Below are 25985 nucleotides of genomic sequence, written 5' to 3' on the forward strand. Positions count from 1 at the left end.
CCATGTGTTTAGCAGCAAGAATTCACACCCAGTCCTACGCGTGATCCTTAGCAAACATTGACATCCTGCTCCTCACGGCGGGGTGAAGCAGATCAAAGGAAAATGTTCCAAAGAAACATGTACGGAAATGAAACAAGAGCAACCACAGCTTTCAGTAGAGTTGATCAGACTGCTCATAGCAAGTATTTTTCACTGATTATTATTTTTTTTTCATCATTAGTGAAAGAGCTCCCAGCTTGCGAGTAGTCACTGTTTGGAAACCAGTTACCACAATATGAGCTGTCAGCCCTGGCAATAGCTCAGGGCTGGTTGGCTTTCTACCTTACGTCTCATTAAGCATGGATTGGTGATGTCCTTAAGGCTAGAACTGTGTGATAGGGCTCAGGTAACTGCTTAAAGACTTAAGAGGCATCACAGATGTAGGTGGTGTTTGCATGGATGCTGAGGATGGCAAAGGGCAGAGGGAGGGTGGTTAATTCTTTAGCTGCTGGGCTTTTAGGAGGAGCAGCAATCAATCCAGCTGTAATGTACAGCAACAAGAAGATTATTTTTTAATGATTTTGTATTCATAAGCTGGAGCCCCTAGCATAAAACCAGGATTAAGCTGCTACATGTTACTCTGCCTGCCTTGCTCGTGTAATTTCTCTCTTTGATTCTGTGCAAAGAGCTGCTCATAGGAACAAAGGAGTCACGCTGCCCTTACTCATTAAGGACTGCGTATGTAGAACACATCGGTGTTGTCTTTAGACTAAAAGCCCTCCCGTATGACTGGTACCATCAGACCATCTCCTGCCTCCTGGCAACTGCCTCTGTTGCCATAGGAACGCAGCTCTGCTTTCGTGCAGAGCCCCAACATTCCCATTTTTCATTCACTCTCTCACTCCATCTGTGAGTTCTGCTGCTCCGAATCCGGAGTTACTCAGCACTTCTGAACTCATTAATGAAACATTAGTTAGCAGAGGGAAAGCCACGCGATGCTTTGGGCTGTGGCTGCTGCCATTGGGCTCGGTTACTACACAGACACAGCATGATCAGCATCCCTACCTGCACACTGCATTTGTCTTTGTGGAACTGGAGCTGCCTGCATCCCTGGCTTCTGTGCACATAGCTGCAGCTGTATAGCAAAGGGCAAGAGTTTCTTCCTTTCCATATCTAAGGGGCTGTAAGAAAGAAGGGTGGACAGAAGTCTATTTGATAGCACAAGGGGAAATGGCTTCCAGCTACAAGAGGGGAGATTTAGACTGGATATAAGGGAGAAGTTGTTGACACTCAGGGCAGTGAGGCACGGCACAGGTTGCACAGAGGTGGTGATGCCCCATCCCTGCAGACAGCCAAGCTCAGGCTGCTGGGGCTGTGAGCACTGCTGGAGCTGTGGGTGTCCCTGTGCACTGCAGGTCCCTTCTAACTTAAGTAATTCTGCGGTTCTGTGATACAGCCTCAAGAGCGCAGGTAACACAAGCAGTGGATTCACATCCTGCTGATGGGCTCCTGGGGAGCCTGGGAGGGATACAGCTGCTGTGCTTCTCTTTGAAGCATCACAGTGACCCCGGTGTCCAACAGCCACCCTGACCCCCTGGGGACTCCCACAGGGGTTGGGTTTTGTTTGTTTTCCCCTCTGTATATATACAGGTGTCTGAGCAAGAGTGGACCATGCTTTTGTCATACTAGAGAAGTACTGCATGGGGTCCTGGGGGCAGGAAAGGAGAGGTTCTGGTGCTGCATCCACCTCTACTGAGCAGAGTCCTGTGCTGCTGAGCAGAATGGGGCCAAGGGGCTGGGAGAGGGGCTCTGCTGTGGGGCAGACTCATAGGTGGTGGTTTGGGTTGAAGGGCCCTCACAGCCCCCAGCCTCACCCCTGCCATGGGCTGGCTGCACCCCAGCTCAGGCTGCCCAGGGCCCATCCGTGGCCTTGGGCACCTCCATGGATGGGCAGCCTCAGCTCTGGGCAGCAGTGCCAGTGCAGCACTGGAGTTTTTCTGACCACTGGGAACCCCCTGGGAGCTTAACTGTGGGAGAGCAGCAGTGAGGATTTAAGTAAGGGCTACAGCAAGGAGAATAACACAAGAGTGCAAAAGCAGCAAGCAGGAGTAAAGATTTCTTAGCTGCACAGAACCCAGCAATGCTGCAAATCAACATCGGCTGGCTGCAGACCTGAGATGCCGGGAGGAAACTCGGAGGTTCCCTCATCACCAACAGCTTCGCTGCGTTCCTCGCAGGCTCCGGCTGTCAGCACGGCATCCAGCGCTCCCACCGCCAATCACCGGGAGCTGCCGCCGCGCTGCTCCCTGACAGAAGTGCAGGGAGCTGCGGGGGGATGCAGACAAAGCACGAGGGAGACAAAAGGGATGGAGATGTGAGCCGCTCCGCTAACGGAGCCCTCCGGAGCCTCTGCGGCCGCATTGATGCTGCCTGGCGCAGGGCATCGGCCGCTCGTCCCCAAGGGAGGCTCTTACAGCATTGATCGGCTCTGCACAAAGCCCGGCTGTGAGCTGCTCCCCAGCAGCCACCCTTCCCTGCATCCTCCTCCTCCTGTCCCTGACAGCCCCCCGGCCGAGCTGCCCTCGGAGCAAATTTGCCCTAGGAGCAAATGCCACCTGTACCCAATGAGGCAGATCCCGAAGTGCCGCGAATGGATCCTAGGATTCTCATTTTCCTTCTCTACGTGATGATCCTCCACGAGCTGGTGAGCGGCTGGATGGAATACCAGAAGCAGATCGCCAAGCCCAAGAAGCAGGCAGGGCCGGTCTGGTCCTCCAGGTGAGTTCCTGCCGTGTGCTTTGGGAGGAGGAGGACTCGGGTCTGTGCAGGTGGGAGCCCTTTGTGTGCACACCCATCCCCATAGAGGTGTGTGTCTGTCATCTGCTGTGTGCTGATGGACAGAGGTAGGATTAGGTCCGTTAATCTTTTGAGCCTCTGTTGTCTGGATGCATCTTGTGTCTGACACACGGATACCCCCAGTTTGGGGCTTTTTCTTCTTGGAAATGCCTGTAACTCAGCATGTTGCCAATCAGCACAGCTGGGACAGCAGGCTGTGCGCAGCGCTCCGGGCAGGGCAGGGCACTCCTCAATGAGACACAACGCTCTGCAGGCAGTCGCAGTTTGTGTCACTGCCTCCCATCCTCTCCCACCCACCTCTCCGATCCCCTCTTGTTCTCTGCCCAACAACACAACCAGGCTCTAGAAATAAGGATGTAAAGGAAAAACCCTTCGTCCCCTTAAAATTCAGATGTTTCTGCAAACACCATTCATGTGTTGGTCACTTTCTCCATGTGGTGTTCAGGATGATTGTGGCTTTAATGTTGCTGGGGTTCTGTAAAGGACAGTCTCTTTGGCAGCTCTGTGTTGGGACTCACTCACTCCCTGCAGGTTTCAGGCCACCAACGTGCCATGGCTTCATGCCTGACTGATGCCTGTGACCCAGTTTGATGCTCCATCAGCAGAGCTCACAGCTCACCATTAATCCTAATCCCTCGGTGTGCAGCAGTCCCAGCAGCAGTGAGCCCCATGGCAGGGATGTCCTGAATCCCACTGGCAGTGCTGGGTCACCTGTCCTTTCAATTGCAGCTCAGGGGTGAATTTGCTGCCCAAATTCTTGGACCAGTAAGGCTGAAGTGCACCTTTTTCTGGCTCCAGTGGGGAAATAGCTCAAAGAAGAGCAGAGGGAGGCACTGGAGAATGACTTGCCTCAATCTGAGGTACCCCAGTGTAGGAAAAAGGATATGATGCAGAAAACCTAATGAATATTTTATGTACCACCAAACAACTTGCATTCAGCAGCCAGGATGGTGTTGTATGATGGTATCACACCAAAACACAAAGCCCTGAGAGCTGGCATCCAACCCAGCCTGCTTTGGGGCCTGGGACCAGGCAGGAGGAGCTGTGCACCCTGAGGGTGTCCCCTCCTTTTCTGAGCTGAGCAGTGTGAGTGAGGGGCTGCTGCCATCTGAGAGCTGAGGGCTGTTGGATTTTAGGATATGCAGACGTTGCAGGAAGGCACCCGAGCTGAGCCCAAGAGGGATGCATGCTGACCGGCTGGGGGAAGCTCCCACCATCTCCTCTGCCTGCTACTTTAATGTAATTAATTCAAAAACCAATTAGGGAATGAAGTTATAAAGCAGCAGGCTAATGAGGACATGACAAAGCTGCCTCTTGGCTGTACCCGCAGCGCGGGGAGGGATTTCAGGGCTCGTCCTCCTTCTGTGGACAGCCAGCAGTGACAAGCTGTGCAGTAAAGCTGCTTTTCCTCCCTCTCCTAACCCTTCCCTGGCTGTTTCCCTCTGCAGCAAAGCAGCTCACAGCTGCCCCGTTCCCATCTCACCTCTGCTCCCCACCCGTGGGCACAGCAGGGTGATGGCAGTTGGGGTTGCAGGAGGAGCAATGCTGAGCAGCAGTGAGAAAGAGGAGAGATTTCTAATCCCTGGCCCCACAGATCACCCCTGCACCTCATTTCTGCAGGGAGGAGAGAGGATGTGTGTGAATTTTGAGAGAGGATGTGTATGAATTTTGGTGTAAATCCCCACAGGCACTCTGCTGTGCCCCACGTCACCCTCTGCTCTGCTGGCACTGTGGTTAGCCTGTGCCAGTGCTGCCAGGAGTCCTTGAGACAGCTTCAGCAGCCTTTGGCTGAAAGTGAGGAGGTGGAATGAAGGTAGTGGAGCCCTGGGGAAGCGCTGGGTCGGTATGGTGCTGCACACAGGGTTTGAAGTGGGATTTTGGAAGGGCTTGGTGTTCAGAAGGGCTTGGTGAGGGGACAGTCCTGAGGGCTCTCGTGAGCTGCTCACAGGGTCCTGTGTGTGCACCTCCATTGAGCATCTCCTTGCCACAAACAGCCCCATTGCTGGGGCAGCCCCACAGCCACCATGATGGGAAGGGCCAATCCTCAGTCTCTCCGGGTACCTCAGACATGGGGACAGCAGGCCTTGCTCCGGCATGACCACGTTCCCAAACCATATAGGAGCAGGGAGCCACTGACACCATCTTGCTTTGCTCCCCACCAGCAGCACCACCAGGCAGAGCCATTCCAGCTTCGCCAGGCCGCTGGTCCACTCAGTGCGCAGGGAGCGGCACCGGGACTGGAGGAAACCGGGACGGATCATCCGGAAGGCGTGAGGCCCCAAGGAGCCCATGGAGCAGGGATGGCCCCAAGGAGCCCACGTGGAGCAGGGATGGTGGCCCCAAGGTGCACCAGCCAGCATCGGCCACACCAGTCAAGACTTTGGCCACCCAACGTGGCAAGATGACTCTTCTGTCTTCCCCTTTGAGTAGACAGAGATCAGATTTCTTTGGGGAAGGATGGAATTTGCTCCTTGGTCAACCATGAGAAGCCTTCAAATGAGCCTCTGCTGCCCAATGGGAGGGAAGGCGCTGGGGTCTGGTCCTCTGCAGGGCACCTGGCACTGAAAGCCCTCATGGCTCTCCTGATGCCCACCAACCTCACTGTGCAGTGTTTCTGCTTTTTGTCACTGTTGCTCTGTGGTGGAAGAGGGGAAGTGCTGGGAACTGGTGACCTGTAATTAGATTTCTTCACAGCCTTCCCAGCAGATGAGCCAAGTGTAAGAGAGACTTAGTGAGCAGATAGAAGGGAAAGGAATGCATGTTGCTCTTTTATTAGGGTCTGTGGTTTAGGTGTAGAATTAGATTTTAAAGGCAGGAGTCAGCTCTCATGTCCTGCACAGCAGCTGTGTGCAGAATGGGCTCATTTCTGGGCACTGCAGGATTCCAGCCCCGCGCTCCTGCAGCTCGTGCTCAGGGCAGAGCTGGCTGCCTTGTTTGCTGAACGCCACGTCTGCCTCCAACACAGCCTGTTTTCCTCTCTGCCAACCATTTACAAGCCTGACTCAGGCTGGGTGATGCGTAATGCAGAAGCAGATAGGGAAGGACCTTGGGGTGGGTCGGGCATCAGCACGAAGGGCCGCTGGTGCTGCCCCAGGGCAGACAGCTCAGAGACAGACCTCAGCTCTTAGAGCAGGCAGAGCGTTGTCCACGTGAGGTGGAGCGAGCGCCGCGTGTCCTGAGGCAGAAGCAGTCAGGGATTTTCTGCTCATTTCACAGAACAAACATGCAAAGAGATGCCTCAGCTCTGTGATGCTGTGGCTGCTCCCCGAGGCGTCCGCTGCCCACCCTGCCAGTGCAGGAACATCTGCAGCAATCGGAGCAGCGAGCAGAAAAAGGTGTTGGGGGGAAAACGTTGGCAGGCGTTTCTGGCTGCTTTGCTTTGCTTTCCTGGCATTCAGCCCCCCCAGGGTTGTGGGGACGTGGCTGGGTGTCCCACTGCCCTCCCACTGGGAGCAGTCAGTGTGCAGAGGTCTGCATTCACTCCCAGGGCAGCGCAGGACGAAGCTCCCAGCACCAGCAGGACAGACAGACCTGAATGGGACAGACGGATGTCCGAACTGCTGCACTCTGGAAGCTGACAGCCTTGCTCTGTGATCACATGCTGGATTTATCCCTGTATATCTCCTTCCATTACGTCCCAATAAACTCCTTTTCAATCACCTTGTTCGGGTGTCTCTCGTTCCACCCCTGTATGTCTGCTTACTGCTTTGGCTTTCCCAGGGAGCCGCATGGGCTGCTGGCAGCACACGGGGTGACTCAGTGGGGCTAAAAGCAGCTTCAGAGCTGAACGTGTGGCATAAACGTTTGTTCCCTTGTTCTTTCAGCAGGGGAACGCGTGGCTGCAATCCAGGGATTTGTTTTTGATGCTTGTAGGCTTTGCTTTGTTTTCGTTGCTGTTCCTTTCCTACAAATACTCAGGTTGCTCTGCAGCGATGCTGGGCGCTGGTCTGGATCCAGCTCAGCTCTAATCCTGCTGTTGTTTTTGAGGTAAGCAAACGGCTGATGGCCACATCCAGCACGCAGCCAGCCCTGAGCTAACAGAACAATGTGATTTAATTGCTCCATCCAACAACGTAATGAATTTCTCCATCCAACAGAGCCAGGAGAGACCAAAGTTGCCCAAAATGCATCAGCCACGAGGACACCTCCCAGCCCTGCTTCTTCCCATCCCTGAGCAAGGAGCCGTTCCCCCAGCTGGGCTGAGCACTGTGGGGATTTGGGATGGGCTGTGGGGGCTGTGCTGGCTGCTGGCAGTGAGGTTTGGCAGCAGAAGGGGGGAAGTCGGTCGGCCGCGTGCCAGTTGTGCTGTAACAAATCTGCCAGATAATTGTAGTGTGGGGGATGCTGGGATTGCAAATGCAGAGGCTTTTGGAGCCAGAGAGTAACAGCATCATTCATTTCATCTTCTCCTGTCAGTTAGTAGTGGTGTGTGAGCTGCTCCCACAGCTCCTCGGTGCCGTCCTCTTTGCTCTGCAGCACAGAGCAGCTGCAGGTCCTCCTGCACAGCACAGCACCAACCTGGTGCTCATCTGCGACCTCGGGTGCAGCACAACGCAGGTCCATCTGGGAGAAGATCTTGAGAAAGCTGTGCTCATTCCCCTGGTTCACCCCTCTGTCCAAGGGATGGCTGGGCTCATCAAAACTTCACTTATTGGTGGCTCAGAAAAGAGGGGCTGCATCTTTTCTATGTGGATTTCTTGGGAATGCTGAAGAAGCAAAGCCCTCTCGGGGGGAAAAGGGAATAGAGAGAGAATTTATGCCTAAAGTCATGAAGTGGGAGAACACCAGCGAAGGCTGCTGCCCATGAATGCTTTGTGCTGCTTCTTTCCTGGCAGGAGCAGCATGGGAGTGCTGAGCCAAGGAGGCTGCAGCCCTGAGCACAGCAGCATTCTCCTGCCCCCACATCCTGTCCCTGCACATCAGCATCCATCTCCCCAGCCCCTGTGATCCTAACCCAGGTGCTGCTGGGCCCCAACCAGGCTCCTGCTTCCCACGCATCAGCTCTTTCCAGATAGAAGTGGGGTAAAGGCAGAGGATGCAGAGATGGGGAAAGGTGCTTCATCTGCCTGGTAGGAAACCCAGACTGCAGCCGTTGGAAAGTCCTGGGGTTGGAAGTATGAGTGTCTGCTCATGGATCTGCCCTTGTTCCTAAATGACAGAGCTCTGGGTGGCTTCCAGGGAGAAGGACGGGGGAAGGATGCAAAATCTTGGAAGCTAACTGCAGGTTCTGTTCTGTTTCAGTATGTTGCCTGGCCAGACCCCTGCCAGGGGCTGCTCTCATCCATGCAGGATGCAGTGTTGGAGCTCTGACCGCTGCAGCTCCAAACTCACAGTGGGAAGCAAAGTGCAAAAACAGTGTTCTAAAGAGTGGGCAGAGCTGGAACATCACTTCCCTTAGCGCCACGTGCTCCAGCCCCTCCTCGTGCCCTGCCTCAGTTCCCCTCTGTAGGACAGCCAGGAAAGCAGAGCTGTGCTGGATCAGTGCAGCTGTAGCTCTGAGCGTGTGTTGTGTCCATAGAGGGAGGCAAACTATGGGAAAGAAGGAGGCAGAGATGCAGGGAGAGGAGAGGCTTGGGTGTTCAGGGTTTATTCAGAGGCGATGGCCTGAATCTGTGCCAGGAGAGGTTCGGGTTGGGTGTCAGGAAACATTTCTGCTCCAGGACAGTGGTGATGCGGTGACATGGGCTGCACAGAGAGCTGTGGAATCACCGTCACCAGGGGTGCTCAGAACCATGGAGATGTGGCAATGTGGCACTGAGGTCAGTGGAACGGGTTGGGGTTGGACTTGGGCATCTCTGAGGTCATTTCCAGCCTCCATCATTCCATGGTTGTATATTTAAGCTTTGCTGTAAACGTACTCCATGACTGTGATGTCAGATCCGCGTTTCACTTCTCCATCTCCAAAATGCATCTGACTGCCCTTCCCTTTCCTGCCTTTCCTCTTGCAGCAGAATGCCAACAGCTGCAGATTGCGCCCATGGTTTTCTTTTTGTATGAGCCAAACCAGGCACGGGAACCTTGACATTGCCTGGGCTTTCTGCAGGGCGCTGCGATGACCTAAAAGCAGGACAACAGGGAGCAGCACTTTAAAGAAGCGACTGGCAGACTCCATTTTCCAGCCTGGCTTCTCTCTGCTGAATAATTCCTTGACTGACCCCTGCCCACCTGCCTTGCAGAGGGCTGTCCTGCAGCTTAATTGAATTTGTGCATGCAGCAGGCCTTGTGAGACCAGCTGGAAGGCACTGTTAGTAACATCACTGCTGGACGGATCCTATTGCAAAGCCCAGGTGGGCTCCTGCCCTGCACAGGCAAATGGGTGGCACTGAGCAGCTGCTGGCTTGGGGCTCTTGCTTACAGGAGGAAACATTTTGGTGTTTCTGGGCTGGTGCATAACGGGGGGGGCATTTGTATGGGGCTGTGCTTTCCCTGCTCATGTCTGCCAAAGTGTGCAGCAGAAAGCTGAGGGCTCGTATTCAAACCCAGGTGAGCAAGTGGTGGGGAGGGCCCACATCAGGATAATCTCTTTTTGCTTCAGCAGGCAACATAACTCGAATGATGTTGATGCTGAATGCTTTTTCAGGTCAATGTTCACCTTTCTAGCTTTAACATTCTTTACAGAGAGAGTGGTGAGGTGCTGGAACAGCTGCCCAGAGAGGCTGTGGATGCCCCGTCCATCCCTGGAGGAGTTCAAAGCCAGGTTGGATGGGGCCCTGGGCAGCCTGGGCTGCTATGAAATGTGGAGGTTGGTGGCCCTGCATGTGGCAGAGGTTGGAGCTTCGTGATCCTTGAGGTCCCTTCCAGCCCTGGCCATTCTGTCATTCTGTGATTCTGTCAACCACGTGGCAGTCAGTCACACAAGTACAGCCACGGCTGGTTCTTGGTACCCACGTGTGTGTGCAGCCTTGCACGTGTCTGCATCTCATCCTACATTTAACAGCCCAACGCTGCCCTGCTCCAAGCACCACCACAAACCTGCTCTCCAGTATGGCTGTGCCTCTTGTACTGGGGGCCCAGTGCTGGGCACACTCTCCAGGTGTGGCCTCATGTGCAGCGTGCTGTGCTCCAGCCCCACCTCCACTTCAGACATTTGTTCTTAGGAAACTTTTAGGACTGTGGTCTGTATTCACTTGCTATGAGAAAAATGCCTTTAAGCTTTTGATGCTTCAAGGTGATTCTTATTCCTTTTGGTATGAAGGAACAAGGAAGACCACTTCCAAAGGGCATTCGGTTTGCAAGGCAGACTCCATTTGTTCCAAGCTTTGAGCAAAGGTGAAGGTGCTGATATTTTCAGACTGCTGACCTCTGCCTCTTTTAGGTTTCAGGACCCTGACACCATTTTCTCCACCCCAATGGAAGCCAACCCACATTGGTTCCCCAGCTCTAAATCCCAATTCAGCCCTGAAGCACAGAAGATCAGCAAATGGTTCGTCCCATCAAATGTTGGTCTCCTATATCATAGAATCACAGAATGGCCTGGGTTGAAAGGACCACAATGCTCATCCAGTTCCAACCCCCTGCTGTGTGCAGGGTCACCAACCAGCAGACCAGGCTGCCCAGAGCCACATCCAGCCTGGCCTTGAATGCCTGCAGGGATGGGGCATCCACAGCCTCCTTGGGCAACCTGTTCCAGTGCCTCACCACCCTCTGGGGGAAAAACTTCCTCCTAAAAGGAGAACCCTCAGTGAGAATCCTGCCAACCAGTGAACAGCCACAGGCAGCCTGGGAGCACACAGATCCCAGCTCCATGCAGCTCCACCAGCTCCTTGTTTATCTCTTAGCACTGAAGCCCCACGAGCAGCATAGCAGTGCTGGTGCCGTGGATGAGGAGTTGCTCAAGCACCCAAACCCACAGAAATGTCCTGGAGCACAGGGAGGTGGAGCACAGGGGGTGGTGCCTGGCCACGATGCAGCCAGCTTTAACGTTTAGATTAAACCGAAGGTTTCTTCCCAGCAGACACCAACCCCAAAGCACGTGCCAGGCTTTGCAAAGCACAGCAGTGCAGTGCTGAGGTTTGCATTGCGGTTCGACTGTTCTGCACCGTGTGGTGCTTTGTGTGGCACATTGCACTGAGGTTTGTGACGCGTGCTGCTGCATGTGAGTGAGCAAAGCTGCTGCTGGCACAGGCTGGGGACCTGGCAGCCCCAATCCAGTCTGTGGGCAGCAGGCACTGCCAGAACCTGCTTGCCCAGCAGCACCGATGGCCGCAGCCCCACATTTTTGGTTGGTGACTTACAAATGGGTTTCCTGTTTGGGAGATGATGGGGTGCAGCCGCAGCCCATGTGAGCCCACCGTGCCAAAGCCCAGCTCAGCCCTGCTGTGTTTGCTGGGTGCTGCCTTGGCTCGGTGCCGTTGCGAAAGCTTTCTTCCTGTTCCAGCAGTGACAGAAGAGTTGGGGCTGCTCATCACTGAATTAGCTTTAAAATAGTGGCAAGAATTGCGGTCTGTGCTCTTGTCATTGCTTTGGGATATGACTTGGGGGGGCGGAATTAGGTGCTTTTTAAAGTTTATCACACAGCAGAAAATGGAAAATGTGCAGGTTTGGCAATGGGGGTGGTTGCACAGAGCCAGGAGATGCAGACTTCAATGCCACATCCTTTGAGCCCTGTGAACCAGGGGCTTTGCAGTGCCTTCTGCAGCCCCAGCACTACCAAAGCTGCTCTGAAGCTCAGGTTCTGGGGAGAGAGCTCAGAACTCCACAGTCAATGGGTGCTGAGGCTGAGAAATGTTTGCTGGGGGGTCTGCATGAAGAGGGCCTTGGGATAATCCCCAGCACCACTTCTGGTTGACAAAAGCCATTCCCTGGAACCCGTCCCATTGCCTCTGCCCAGACTCCTCGTGTCCGCAGTGCTGCTCAGCTGGGAAAGGGACGCTCGTGAGTTGCTCCTAGAAGACATTTCTTTCCTCCCCATTGTGGAGCCTTTCCAAGCTGAACCTTGTCAGCACTGAGGAGCAGGCAGGGGCATCCCTTGTTGGTGCCACCTCCTCCAGCACATCTGCAGCTGGAATAGCACAGCTCAGGGCAGCAGGAGGAGAGCAGAAGGAGAGCAGAAGGAGAGCACAGTGTGCGTGCCTGGAGGGAGTGAGCTGCCCAAGGAGAAAAAAAACAAAGGTCTGCATGAAAAGCTGGAGTCTGATGCCGCATGCAGCTCCATCATTTGTCCATCCACCCGCACACAGCTCCATCCGTGTGTCTGTTTGTCCATCCATGTTGTGCTGGTAGGGTGAGGGCTGCACGGTGTGCTGTAGGATGCTGTGGGCAGTGTCACCCTGGGGCTGATAGGGACATTTCTGGGTGGAAATCCCACCCCTGGCAGTGCTGTGCTGGCACCGTCCTGCTCTCGCTGCATCTTTCCACGTGCAGCCAAGCACATGAGAAATCTCAATGGTTCTGGTGGAATACTTTTGTTCCCTGTGCCGTTTCCCTCCTTCCTCTCCTAGGATGAGCATAACTCAGCCCTGCCCACCCACCAGGTGCTGCTGGAGGGACAGAAATCCCATGTGTCCCCAGGGGTGCCAGCTCAGCGCCCTGGTGCCTGAGAGGGATTTTCTGCCTTTGCATCTGGGAGGAAAGAGCTGAGCCTCCTTGGGGCATCGTGAGCTTCGGCAGTGATGTGAGCCAGCCCCAACCAAACAGAGGGAGTGCCTGGGCTCCAGCCAGTTCCTGGCAGATGGAAACCCTGGGTGAACGTAAGAGTTTTCTTTTGCTGAGCTCCATAGGAAGCAATGTCCCTGCCCGTGCCAGGAGCGCTGGCTTTTCACACCGCTGGATCACTGGCACTGAGATCTTAGGGTGATGGCTCTGGGAGCACCGAGCAGTGGGACAGCATCCCCTGCAGTTATGGTGCAGGCAGCCAGAGGTGCAATGGAGGAGTTCAGTGTGGAGCCTTGCAGGAGGCGGTGCAATGACTTTGCAGTTACCAAATGAAGACAGGGAGCTGAGGTGCAGCCTGCTCTGACCCCCGGTGTGGGCAGCTCCCATGGTGGCACAGCTGGCAATGCAAGGTGCTGCTGATCAGCTAAATGAGGGTGAGTGCATGGGCACTCAATGGCTGCACCTCCCCCAGCATCCAGGGGTGATGCTTCAGGTGTGGGCAGTGCTCACAGGGTGGGGCAGTGGAAGAGGCTCTATTTCAGTCAGTGTGCAGGTGGGGTTTGGGTCAGGGGCACAGGATGGGCGCACAGGAGGTGGGTTGAGGAAAAGCAGACTCACACCAGCTGCATCTGCTGGTGGGATTAAAGCCAACGTGGATGGAGGCACTTTGATAGGGAACAGCAGCACTGCTTTTCAAAATTCAATTTTTTCAAAAAAACCCCACAAAAATGGGTTGAACCATGCCAAACTAAGGCTCTTAATGGTTCTTGCTGCTTGTTTTCACTTGGGCAGGGTGAGCTGCAGCGTGGGCAGGTTCTGTGCCCAAAGCACTCAGCACACCCTGCTGCTCTGCTGCGGGCTGACACAGAGCCAGCTTGTGCCAAAAGCAACGTGTTTGTGCAAAAGGCTGCAAAGAGGCAGCCTGGAGCAGTAAGAAACAAAACAAAGCTTTTGCCAAAGAAATCTCTCCTAGCTGCACTGATGGCCCCAGAGCACTGCACAGCACCTCTGCAGGTCCCGTGTGGCCAAGGCCAAGTGCTTCACTGTTAGCTTCTGTACCTCGAAGTTCCAGCTCCTGGAATCACATAGCAAGGCTGCCATGCAGGGCACGGGTGAGAGGGCAGCAGGGCGAGGAGTGGTGGTGGGCTGGTTGCTGCTTGCCCTGTGTATCACTCACCCTTGCTCATAATTAACGTGCGTTATAGATAGGACTAGCCTGCTTCTTTGGAAGTGCTGCTCAGAGCTCTTTGCGTGGGGGTTTTGCTACAGTAAATGCTGATGGTAAAAAAAAAAAATAAAGTGCCACCGTTCTGCATCCTTGGGAGGGTTTCCCCTCCCTGCAGCAAAGTGCTGCAGAAAGAGCTGGGTGAGACCCCAGCGTGCAACCGTGCACTGACTCACGCAGCTGTGTGTGCTGAGCCACTGTGCCACTGCCAGGGTTGGCAGTCTAGAAATTGGAGCTGCTCTGTTGGCAATCAGCCCCTGCTGTTTCTGCTCCCCCAGGCCATGTGTGTGCTGCATCCCCTTCCTTCCCCCAGGTTTACTTCCTTTTAGCCTCAGGTGATGGCTGTGGGATTGAAAAGGAAAACTCAAACAAGCACATTGGTGAGTGGCCGGGGTTTCTGCTGTTTCTCTGTTCCTGCTTTTCTCTGTGCCTGGGACTGGAGGGGCTGGGGGCTCTGCAGGGTCCCAGGGCTGTGCCAAGTCGGGCAGGACTCAGGGCTGCAGAGGAGGGCTCAGGCTCAGGGATGGTGGCCACTGGGGTGATGCTCGAGTGGGACTGTGGGCTGCCTGGGTTCTGTGCTCTGGTGTGATGGATGGAAAGGATTACGTGTGGATGGATGTGTGTAGAGGGGAAGGTGTAACTGCTACTTGAATGAGGAGAAAGTGGTTTGGGTGCAAACACCCGAGCATAAGGAGATTTGTGTTGCTTAAATGTATTTCAACTGCGAAGGCAAACTGTCAGTTCAGCTGTTTTGTGGGAAAAGTGTAAAAGTGAGCACGCATCAGAGGGAAGCGCAGATTCACCCCTGAGCCAACATCTCCTGGCCCCGGTGCTGGCACAGCGGGATGGGAGCCGTGCAGGCAGTGTGGGATGTGGGTCACACTGTGCTCTCAGCTCCACATCCACAACCAGGTCAGCCCTGCTAAACCCTCCTGTGCTGACCTGACCCACGTGAGCTGCGTCCTGCCGCCCCCCCAGCAGCATCCCCTGCAAATTATGGCACAGGAATGCCTGCATCACCTCTTTGCAGCATCCCTCCCACATTTCTTTACCTCTGGAAAACTGCCCCATCCTGAGAGGTGCGCAGGAAAATCCCTGCATGCCCCCCAGCCCCCTGCACTCTGATCCCTTTATGGTGTTTGTGCTGGGCTCCCCCACGCTGGAACTGCTCTTTGCCTTTGCTCTAATCTCCCCATCAGGCAGTTTGGGCAGGGGGCAGCACGGCACGTGCTCTGCAGAAGGGCCACCCGACCAGATGGAGGGAATGCTCTCACCTGGGGCTGCAGGAGATGTTTTGGGGGTTTCATTCACAGCAATCAGTGACCAGGACAAAGCCCCTCATTCCTGGAACTTCTCCATCCTGACAGCTCAGTGCTGTGCTGTGCCTGGGGGAAACCAACCAGCAGACAAAGCTGCAGCCCCAGGAGCCCACCGCCCTCCTCAGCATCCAGCTGGTGCTGGGGAAGGAATGAGCAGTGAGAGGTCCCTTGTCCAAAGTCACTCTGGCTTGCACACATTTAACCCACTCTTGATGAAGCGTGTCGTGTTCCTGGTGTTCTTTCAACCTGGAAAATTTGCTAAGGCTTTAATAATACCTTTGGTGTATCTTGGCAAGACTGGGAAATGCCTGGACTGATAAAGCCTCAAAGTCAGGGAGATAACACCTGGAAGCATTTCAGCCTTGGGCTGAGCTATGGGGGTGTTGGCTGTAGCCTCACACCCAAACCTGGTGCTGGAAAGGTGGAACTCAGCACAAAGCCTCAGCAATGACCGCTGAGCCGGAGCTCACCCCAGCACTGCAGCCACTCTGAGGAGCGACGGCTCATCCAGCACCCAGCTCTGCTCCTCCTGCAGCCCTACAGCTGGAGAGATCCCCCCAAAAACAGCCTCCAGAGGTTTAATCTGCATCCATTTGCAGACACAAGGACATCCCTGCTGCTGCCTCCGCCGCTCCGTCCTGCTGACCTTGGGTGGGTGACGCATCCCGGGTGCTGGTTAATGTTTGCTGTGCCTGTCGCAGGCAGGAGATTGCTGTTTGCATAGAGCTTGTCACCTGCAGGGGGAAATGTGGTCCCAGAGGCTCAAGGATCCAGGTTGGAATGGTGTATTGTAGAGTTTATGCTAAGGAAATGGCTGGAATCAGACCGTGGTGAGGCCCTGCATCAGACTTGATGCAAAGTGTGAACCAAACAACCTGTTCGACACTGTATGGCAGCAATACCTCACAGAACCCCCTAGCAGGCTTTTGATGCTATAATTAACAACGTGCCATCAGAGATTTGCTGAGTTGCCCTGCTGGTGGTGCTTGGGGCAGGGATAGGACCCCATACTTGCAGGCTGGAGCCATCCCTGCTGCCCTGAAGCAGCCATAAACGCGCCCTGTTTGCCCTCCTGCTGGGCTTTGACCAGGTAAGGGATTAACTGCTGTTTGTTCTGTCTTCCCACTTGGGGTATTTTGGTGCTCGGCACTTCCAGCTCTCCAAAAATAAGCTTCCCTCCCTGAACCACATCGTTACTACTGCTCATTAGCTCAGCCTGCACTTTGTGCTGTTCCTCCATCTTTTTGAGCCCGCCCTGTATGCGCATGTGGGGCGTTTCTGGACGCATTCAGGAGGAAAAATCAGAGCTTTTGTAGGACGTCCAGTGAGAAGCCAAAGCACTGCAGATCTCGGCTGAGCCCTGGCACCGCTCAGCTCACATGAAGGCATCGCTCCTGCCAAGAGACCCATTCAGCACTGCAGGGCTCATGCCCAGCACTGCAGGGCTCATGCCCAGCACTGGCCATCCCTGGGGCTGTTTTGTGATGTTTTCCCAGGGCTGAGGCTGTGGGCTCTCCATCTTCTCCCCACAGAGCCATGGAAGCTCAGCACCAGCCCTGCATCAGCCTAGAGGACAGGGACGTGACCAGGGCAGCTGTGCAGGAACGCCTCTGGGCACCTTCCTGCTCGTACCCCCAGGTGCACACTTCCTCCTGGGCTGCCTTCCTGCTCCCAGCAAGGAACGAGGAAATGCTGGGCCCTGCAGACACATTTATGGACACGTCCCCCAAACACCCTGGAGGGGGGGGGGGGGCTGTCTGGAGCTGCATACTTTGAGGGTCTCCTGCAAAAGGAGCCCCTGAACGACCCCTGGTGTGGAGGGAGCACACCAGGGAGCCCCACACCCTCTGCCACCGCTGCTCAGCTGCCCTTGGGCATATCCTGGGTGCTGACCTCCTCCCAGGTGACGTCCAGGTGCCATTGATGTCACAACCCAGGGACCCAAATCGCTAATTATGTCCTGCCTCCGTGCCCATCAATCTCATTTCCTGGTGCTTGTGCAATCTCAGATGCTTTTGCCTTTCTTCCCGGTTGTTGATCTGGCTGAGGGAGCAAAACACCTCCAGAAGCCAACCTGAGCTGTGGGTGGCTGCAGAGGGGTTTTGCTGCCAAAGGATTTTTCACCTGCCCCGATGGCATGGAGACAGTTCACTGTTTTGCACAAAGGCACTCATGGGGTGAGTCAGGCAGCAGAAAACATGACTTTGCCCTGCAGACCTGGCCAGGTAACAAGGCCCTGAGCTGCCTGGGAGCCCGGGCATGTTTTAGAATATTTTTAAAAGTGAAAAACAAGGGAGGTGTGAGTGCTCACCCAGCCCTGACAGCTGGGACATCTGAAACTCCCCCCCCCCACCTGAAAATAACAATATTGGGAGCTGCCCATGCTGCTGCTCGTGCTGTGCTTGCACCCATTGGTATGGTTCAGAGCTGCCTGCTTGGGTAACTGGTAACGCTGTGATGCTGTGTCTGTGGCAAAGCAAAAAGGCAGCACAGCCTGCTTAACTAATCTGATTGAAAGTGGGCTTTCAGAAGCTGCCACTACACTGAAATAATCTGCAGTTCACACCTGTTTGCTCAGCTCTTGCAGTTAACCCCAAATTGGAGCGGCGTTGCTACGTGAAGGATGGGTTTCATTTTAAAGGTCTCAATGACCCTGCGGTGCTTGAAAACATAAAATGTTGGACTGGAGCTCAATGCAGGGCTGAGGGGAGATGGCAGCCCTGTGCTCAGCCTCCTGCAGCCCTCAGCATCGCTCTGCTCTCATGGATGGCTGCATGGTGGATTTGAACCCACAGCAGCAGGAGGGGGTGATAAACGAGAGTTAAACAAATGGGATCTAAAAGGTGGGCTGTGCAGAGCACCGGCGCTCTGTCTTGTAAATAAGAGGGAACCGCAGATGGGAAGTGGTGCTCAGAGCACTCAGGGGTGGAAACAGCAGGAAGAGGCGGGCAACAAGATGGGGAAGGGTCTGCAGGGCACAGAGGGTGAGGAATGGCCGAGGTCCTGCTGGGGACAGAGCAGAGAAGGCAGAGGGGAAGCCTCGTGGTGGTCCCGCAGCTCCTCATGGCAGCTCCTCATCAACACCGCTCTCAGACACGAGCTGTGCGTTTGGGTGGTGCTGTGCAGGGCTCCGTGATCCCCGGGAGCCCCACGGACTCGGGGTATTCCCCGATCCCACGATTTTGCAACAGCGATATTTTGATGGGGAAACGCTCGCCGTTGCGCTGAGTAACGCTTCAACAAATAACGAAACCGGCAGCGACCGTCCCCGCAGGCATCAGTATCGGGAGGAAGCAGCAGCACCGCACCGTCCCACCACCCCGGGGCGGAGCCCCCTCCGCACCGCCCCCCCGCCTATAAAGGGCGGCGACCGCGGCGGCGGGCAGCGTTGGGCCGGTGAGCGGCGGAGCCGCGGGTTCGAATCCCGCGGGGGGACGCTGGAGGGTCCGGGGGGTGGCTGCTTTCGGGGGGAGCAGGGAGGGGGGAAAAGGGGCACAGGGGTGATGCCACACTCCGCTCCTGCAGGGCCGTCGCCATGTCGGTGTCACACAGCTCCAGGCTGAACAAGCTGGTGCGGGAGCAGTACATGAGGCTGCCCCAGGGCGGGCTGGTGCAGGTCACCTACGTCTGGATCGACGGCAGCGGTGAGGGCGTGCGCTGCAAGAGCAGGACCCTCGATAAGGAGCCCAAGAGCATCGAAGGTAACACCGCCTCCTCTCCTCCGCTGGCTGTCGGTATGGTGGATGGGGCCGTGATTAAGTGTTGAGGTGCTTTGGGCACTAGTGGTGTTCAAGTGTGCTGGTTGTGGTGCTGGCAATACCCGGAGCAGCTGTTGCACAGGGTTATTATAACAGCGGTAGTGTAAATATCCGGCTGCAGGGTGCTCAGCCTGCAAGCTGTCATTAGTGCTGGGTGGGAAGGGGAGTGTGAGGTGCTCACCCTGGCCATGGGAGATGGGTGCGGAGCTGCACTGGTACGTGGCACACTGCGAGCTGCTCCTGTGCACCCACACCCTCCTGGGTGCCCCACTCCGGGTCTAATCCAGCAGCCCCTCACTCACCCCACATGTGTGATGCCTCCTTTCCAACCCCACTCCTCTCTGCCTTTCTCCCACCCTACAGATGTGCCCGAGTGGAATTTCGATGGCTCCAGCACAGCGCAGGCAGAGGGCTCCAACAGTGACATGTTCCTGGTGCCCGTCTGCATGTTCAGGGACCCCTTCTGCCTGGACCCCAACAAGCTGGTGCTGTGCGAAGTGCTGAAGTACAACAGGAAACCTGCAGGTGAGCATCGGTTTTTATGGTTAATAATTCTTAATGCCTGTCGCCCTGGGGATAATTTGCAGTGCCGTCTCTCCAAGGGGACTGCTGGCACTGATGCTACCGTTTGTCGAATTGAACTGAGCACTTGGCCTAAGGCTCTGAAATGCAAGCGCCATGGGTGCATGCATGGATGTGTTTTGGAGGTGCTGCAACAAGCAGGAGCACAGCAAGGAGGCTGATGTCCCTCAGGCAGAAGGCTGAGCTGGGGACTGATCCTGAGCGCACCCAGCCCTGCGGGGCTGCGCAGAGCACCGGCACTCTGCCTTGTAAATAAGAGGGAACCGCAGATGGGAAGTGGTGTTCAGAGCACTCAGGGGTGGAAACAGCAGGAAGAGTCACTGCTGGTGGATGGCTGCAGGAAAGGAGCTGCAGGCAGGAGCTGGTGCGGCGCAGTCAGGCACAGGGTGTCCTTCTGCAAGCACAAGGACTTATCGGCGAGGGCAGAAGTCTGCAGACCCGGCAGTCCATTTGTCCATCTGATAAAGGTGCAGCTGGAGGAGGGGAGCCTTGGAGGAAGGGTTTTGGTTGGGATCTGTGCTCGGAGGCAGCTTTAAGCAAGGTGACAGCTGGCCTTGAGTGCTGGAGTTGGATTTGAGCCCCATTAAATACCTCATGCGTCTTACTGTCCTGCTCCCAAAGCCCTGGAGCTATGGGGATGAGGAGGACAAAACTGGGGCTGAAGATGGAAGCAAAGACATAATGGCAGATAATCAGATCCTGCTGTGCCAGGTGCCTGTGGGACAGGGCTGGCAGATGTGTCCTTGCTGTCTTCATGTGCAAGAGGAAGATGAGGACAATCATAGCTGGACATGGTGATCTTAGAGGTCTTTTCCAGCCTTAATTGTTCTATGATTCTATGGACCGGAGGTTGTGGTTTAGGGAGTGATTTAATGAAACCTCCTGAGTCTGTGGCCTCCTGCTGTGGCCATGCAGTGGCTCTGCAGGGAGGAACACGGCGAGTAGAAAGTGCTGCATGAAGGGGAATTCGCTCACTGCTTTCCTTGGGGCTTCTGGGGGAAGAGCTTTGAGGTGACTGGGACTGAGAGAGCTGAGGGTGGCCGTCTCTGACTGCAACCATTCTGCTCACAGAGACCAACCTGAGGCACACCTGCAAGAAGGTGATGGACCTGGTGAAGGACAGCCACCCCTGGTTTGGGATGGAGCAGGAATACACACTGCTGGGCGTCAATGGCCATCCCTATGGCTGGCCTGACAACGGCTTCCCTGGCCCGCAGGGTAAGTGCCTTCCTGAGGCCCCAGCCCAGATGCTCAGCCCATAGGGAATGCGATCCTACAGCAGGCATCCCCATCCCAGCCCCATCCCATTGCCAGTGCTTCCCTGTGCTGGGTGGGAGGAGGTCTGGAGCCGTTTCACCGCTGCCCTACGGCTCACATGAGCCGGACCCCATTGCACAAACAGCTCTTGGCTGCACGACTTGTTTGTCAAGGGCTGGAGAACTCGGCCGGAAAAATCTCCCCACGGCTGTTGGTGAAAGGACCGGCTGGGTGCATGAGCCCAAGCAGCTCCTGGGAGGGGGCTGGGGGTTTCCCAACCCGCTTTACCCAGCCCGGCACAGGGACGGGCTGTTTGCGACATCTCCCTTCCCCCGGGCGGGGAGGAGATCTTCCCCTGGCAGGCTGAATGAGGAAGAGCCCTGCGAAACCACAGCCTGCTGACTCTTCTAGGCACGAACAATGCCAGCTGTTGTCAGAACAATGTCTGGAGCCTGAAGTGCTCAGAGAGCCAGGGTGGTGCCGCGGGGCACATCCAGCCCAGCTCTGCTTATCTCTTGGTTGCCTTTCCATGCATTGCTAGTCCTGTTGAGCTGCATAGATAAGGCTGAGGTTGCACCACCACTGGGCTCTGGATTGGGGGTCTGGGCTCTGATGAACCGTGGGGGGCAGCACTGTTTGATTCCCATACATTCTCTGCGACCAACACTGGGTGCTGGGATTGGTGGGATTTCCTCCCCAGTGCTTTATTTACCTGATGCCTTCTGCCTCCTCCCCAGGCCCTTATTACTGTGGGGTTGGAGCAGATAAGGTGTATGGACGTGACATTGTGGAGTCCCACTACAAGGCTTGCCTCTATGCGGGCGTGAAGATCTGTGGCACCAATGCTGAGGTGATGCCCTCCCAGGTGGGTGCTCAGAGGTGCTGACCACAAGGATGCTCTGGGGCTGCTTCCCCCACATGCATGTCTCCCATCTCCCCTTGGGGGATTCTCTGCTGTTGGGTCTCCAGTGGTGAGCATGACTTAGTGTTGCTGGCCTAATCCTGCAGCATCGATGCCAGCCAGGATGGCAGCAAACCAAGCTGTGGGTGCCCATATCCTGCCCTTGGGTCCTGAGGAACCTCCTGCAGCACGCATTCTTGGGAATGGCTGGAGGGGATTTGAGTAGTTGAAGTGTTATCTCAAGGTGGTCCCTGATTGCTTTATGCATGTGGCGGGGCTGGGTAGTGGCAATTGGACCCTCCCACTGATAAGCAGGGCCTTGTTGGCAGGGGGCTGAGGCAGGACATTACAACTGTAATGAACCTGCTGCTTGCCCTGACATGATCAGTGTCCCCTCGGCTGCTCTCAGCACCCTGTAATCCAGCTGTGCTGTGCCAGTGGCCGTGGATGTGTCACTGCTGCTTAGTCACCGTGAGTGGTGCAACCCTGTCCCAGGAAGGACGCGTAGGGACATCTTCAATCCCATGCTGTCGTGGGTAGATTTTTTTGCACAAGTCTGGTTTTAGCAGCAATTGAGGGTTTATTAATGTTTCTATGATAAATCACAAGGTTAGCTTGCATGAGACTTAAGAGCGCTTCATCAGCACTTAATCATTAGCCAGTTGAAGGCAGTGATTGCTCAGAGAAGCTGTGGGTGCCCCATTCCTGGAGGTGCTCAAGGCCAGGCTGGGGGTTCTTGATCTGCTTGGGGGCACCCAGACCACTGCAGGGGGTTGTAACTGGATGATCTTTTAGGTCCCTTCCAACCTAAATCATTCTTTGATTCTATGATTCGGTGCTTCAGTGGAATTTATTACAGTTGAATACCACAACTTAAAGGCTTGAGAATGGCCAAGTTCAAATGAAACACTGCAGGGTATTGGAGGGGATGTTCCTCAACCCTCAGCTGCATGCTCAGGACCTTCTTCCCCTCATTCATTTCTCACCTACCCTTTCCTCAGCTCTCAGTGGATGCTGAGATCTGTCCCAAAAGGGCTCCTCTTCTTCAGTGTTGGTCGGCAAGGAACCTGAAGAAGCTGACCCTGAGGTGTCCCATTCCAGGGGAAGATCAGGGATCATAGTCTGCTGTGGGCCTTGGGAGCTCAAGGGGCTGCTGTCTTACGATCCTTATGGGTAGGACCTCGAGATATTTGACTTCAGTCAGAAAACTTTCCATTCTGGCCACAGTTCAGGTGAGGCAGCGCTGGAACTTTTCACCCACTGCACAGTTCCAGTACCCGATGGATTGCACAGTGATCTCTAAAGCTCAGCCATTCCCCACGCTGCCAGCTGTTGCTCACAGGGGCAGGAGCTGCCCCACCAGGTGGCACCAACGTGACCCCCACACACATTCTCTTTCCCTTCCAGTGGGAATTCCAGGTAGGTCCATGCGAGGGCATCGAGATGGGTGACCACCTCTGGATGGCTCGCTTCATCCTCCACCGTGTCTGCGAGGACTTTGGGGTCGTGGCCACTCTGGACCCCAAACCGATGACCGGCAACTGGAACGGGGCCGGGTGCCACACCAACTACAGCACCGAGGAGATGCGGAAGGAGGGAGGCCTCAAGTGAGTCCTTGGGGCTGCAGCCAGGAGGGTTGGGGCAATGCGCCGAGCATCTGCTTTTAAAAGCCACTTGTCACATGCGGTGGCTTGAGCACAACCCTGTGCCAAACCTGACCCCGTCCATCCCCCGTAGGCACATCGAAGCCGCCATCGAGAAGCTGAGCAAGCGGCACGACTACCACATCTGTGTCTACGACCCGCGGGGCGGCAGGGACAACTCCCGGCGGCTCACCGGCCACCACGAGACCTCCAACATCTTTGAGTTCTCTGCTGGCGTGGCCAACCGCGGAGCCAGCATCCGCATCCCACGCCAGGTGGGCCAGGACGGCTTTGGCTACTTTGAAGACAGGCGGCCGGCGGCCAACTGCGACCCCTATGCGGTCACTGAGGCCATCATGAGGACCACGGTGCTCAACGAGACCGGGGTGGAGACCAAGGAGTACGCAGAGCACTGAGGCTGTGGGATGGGTGAGGGTTTTCGTGTTGACACTGATCGTGCCCGTGCTCTCAGCTGTGAGCTCAGACTCTTTAGGAACCTCGCTTCTGGTTTTGTGAAATGTTGCCTTAGAAATCGTATATATTTTATAGTAAGAGGGAAGGGCCCAACCTATTTTCTCAACCACTTTTTCTGGTTCCTGGTTTTAGGTCACGCCTGGGGAGGTTGGTTTTTTTTTTTTGTTTTTTTTTTTTTAAACTTGGATTGAATTTTTTTTCTTCTGATGGACTTTACACTGTGATGTACATAGATTCCTACATGGAAGCTGCAGCTGCTGCTGTTTGCACCTGGGCAGGGTGTGTGCTTTTTTTTTTTTTTTTTCCCCAGTGTCTCTGTTGCAAGGAAATTATAATAAAGAATTTTCCTGGCTGCGTGGCAGCTGTGTTATCCTGTTACAGGTGCATTTTTCTGTACCTCCAAGAGCTCCATGCAGGATTGGGTCTTACTGATGGGTTGCTGCTGCTGGGATCAGGCAGTGCAGGAGCTGAGATGCTGGAGGAGCCCTGGGGCAGTTTTAGCTGCTGCAGGGGCTGTGCTGCCCCATTTGCCGTATCCAAAAGCTCATCTCCCTCCATCGTGATCCCCACAAGGCAAACAGAGCTGCTCAGCCTGAGCAAACAGTGGCTGGGGCAGCAGCTGGCAGGTGTTTACACTGAGCTGCTGAGTCAGCACTGCACACAGCAGGTGGGGGGCAGCCCTTGGGAACACTTGGGGGTGAGCGATGGAGCTGAGCGATGCCCCCACTGCACCCCCTAGGGTGATGCCCCTCTGCAGCTCGAGTGATGCTCTGCTAATCCCCAGGGATGTGGTGTTGGTTCTCTGATCCTGGAGGGCCGTGGATTTCTGAGCAAAATTCTTCAGTGTCACTCCAGATGACCATGGACAGAATGTGGGTGCAAGTGAAGGGGGTGGTGCACAACAGTGCCTGTTCTCCAACTGCAGGATCCCTTGTTGGGTGGCACAGGCTGGTCCTGGGCTGGGACAGCTGCATGGCCACTGGCAGCAGTTACCCAGAGGGGATGGATGGGGACAGAGAATGATCTCACATCTGCCCTAGTGCTCTCAGAAGGATACTGAATCTTGTTTTGCCTTTTCCTGTGAAGCAATGAGCCCGAACTGCAGATCCCAGCTCCCTCCTGCTGGTCACAGCACTGCCAGAGGAGTGGGAGGGATGGCAGTAGGAGATGGAGATGCTGTTGTGCCCCAGATCTGTGTGTAGCCAGGAGCCCTCGGTGTCTCTGAGCCATTCAGTAAATGCAGCCTGCACCTCCCCACGCTAACAGGAATGTGTTTTCCTTCCAGAAATTGCCATTCAGAATTTTTAATGCCCTTCATCCAAACCACAACTCTGTCTTGTTTTCCTCTCATTTCTATGATGTCTTTAATGGGTGATGTGAGCACTGGGACAGTGACTGCTGCCTGCAGCTGGAAAATCAATAAAGAGCTAAATCTGGAGCAGGAACACTCTCATGTTCCTTTCTCTGTACAAGTGGTTTTAAGTACAGCGCTGTACCACTAAATCTGGAGAAGGATGGAAATCTGCATTGCCAACATACAAATGACTCTGGCACAGCACCGTGTGGGGTACATCCATCCCTTTGTGCCCGTTCTGGGTCTCATCCTGTAATTCTGCCCCACTGGAGCCATTTGGGGAGGACGAGGAGGCTCCAGGGACTCCCAAGGCTGCAGGGGCTGTTCCCAGCCCTGCATGCTGCCCACAGGGGATGCTGCGGTTTCTGCGTGCTTGGATGCTGCTGGCTGTCCTTTGCCAGAATGTAGATCTTGCTACTTTTTGGGGTCAAAATGGGTCAGAAACCATATTTTATGATTTTATTTTATTTTTTTTCCCCTAAAGCAGGAGGATTTCCATCCGCAGAGCCAGCACCACAGGGGAAACAAGGACATGGGAACCTGCTCTCAAGAACTTTTCTAACAATTCGGCTGCTGTAGGAGGAGGGTTGTGGGGCTCAGCTGGCAGAGGAGGCGCTGGGGATAGATCGGGTCGGGGTCCGAGGCGGCAGCAGGCTGGCAGCATCCCCACCCCTATGCTCACACCATAGCAGGCACCACGATGACTGGCAGCAGTGAGGGACCCCCACCGAATCCCAGCCCAGGAGGGGCTGCTAGGCGGGGGTGCTGCCGGAAAGCTCCGCTTTGCCTTGGGGCACCTTCACCCAGCGCCGTCCCAAAGGGGCACCCCGAGATCTTCCCCCTCCCGAGGCCGCATCCTGCGCAGGGAGCGCTGCGGGTTCCTCCTGGTGCGGAGCTCAGCCGGGGCTTTGCTGCCCTCAGCAGGCTCTGAAGCGAACGGCAACGAGCGCAGCCCCAGGACCTGCCCCGGCCCCGCATCACCATTCCCACCCGGCAGTGGGGAAACAAAACCCATTTGGGGTTTATTCCCGCACCCCCGGGTC

General features: G+C 55.3%; 1 protein-coding gene and 1 long non-coding RNA gene across 4 annotated transcripts; both read left to right on the top strand.

Annotated features, from left to right (window-relative positions):
• The first annotated feature begins 1801 nt into the window (after positions 1 to 1801).
• LOC149915445 (uncharacterized) lies at positions 1802 to 6495 on the top strand. 3 transcript variants are annotated; one of them, XR_016458889.1, is made up of 3 exons: positions 1805 to 2757; positions 4998 to 6170; positions 6323 to 6495. It is a non-coding gene; the product is annotated as an uncharacterized LOC149915445 (long non-coding RNA). The 3 variants fall into 3 exon arrangements; XR_016458888.1 differs by having other exon boundaries at positions 1802 to 2757; positions 5001 to 6495; XR_016458887.1 differs by having other exon boundaries at positions 1815 to 2757; positions 4998 to 6495.
• An 11876-nt stretch (positions 6496 to 18371) lies between these two features.
• LOC116234160 (glutamine synthetase) lies at positions 18372 to 25135 on the top strand. The gene is made up of 7 exons (XM_031601553.2): positions 18372 to 18388; positions 18499 to 18674; positions 19095 to 19256; positions 20385 to 20531; positions 21308 to 21435; positions 22879 to 23078; positions 23209 to 25135. The coding sequence occupies exons 2-7, from the start codon at positions 18509 to 18511 to the stop codon at positions 23528 to 23530; spliced, it is 1125 nt and encodes a 374-aa protein (XP_031457413.1). The 5' UTR covers positions 18372 to 18388; positions 18499 to 18508; the 3' UTR covers positions 23531 to 25135.
• Positions 25136 to 25985: the final 850 nt, after the last annotated feature.

The sequence above is a fragment of the Phasianus colchicus genome, chromosome 19 (assembly GCF_987193195.1).
Source record: "Phasianus colchicus chromosome 19, bPhaCol1.hap1.1, whole genome shotgun sequence".
Classification (NCBI taxonomy): domain Eukaryota; kingdom Metazoa; phylum Chordata; class Aves; order Galliformes; family Phasianidae; genus Phasianus; species Phasianus colchicus.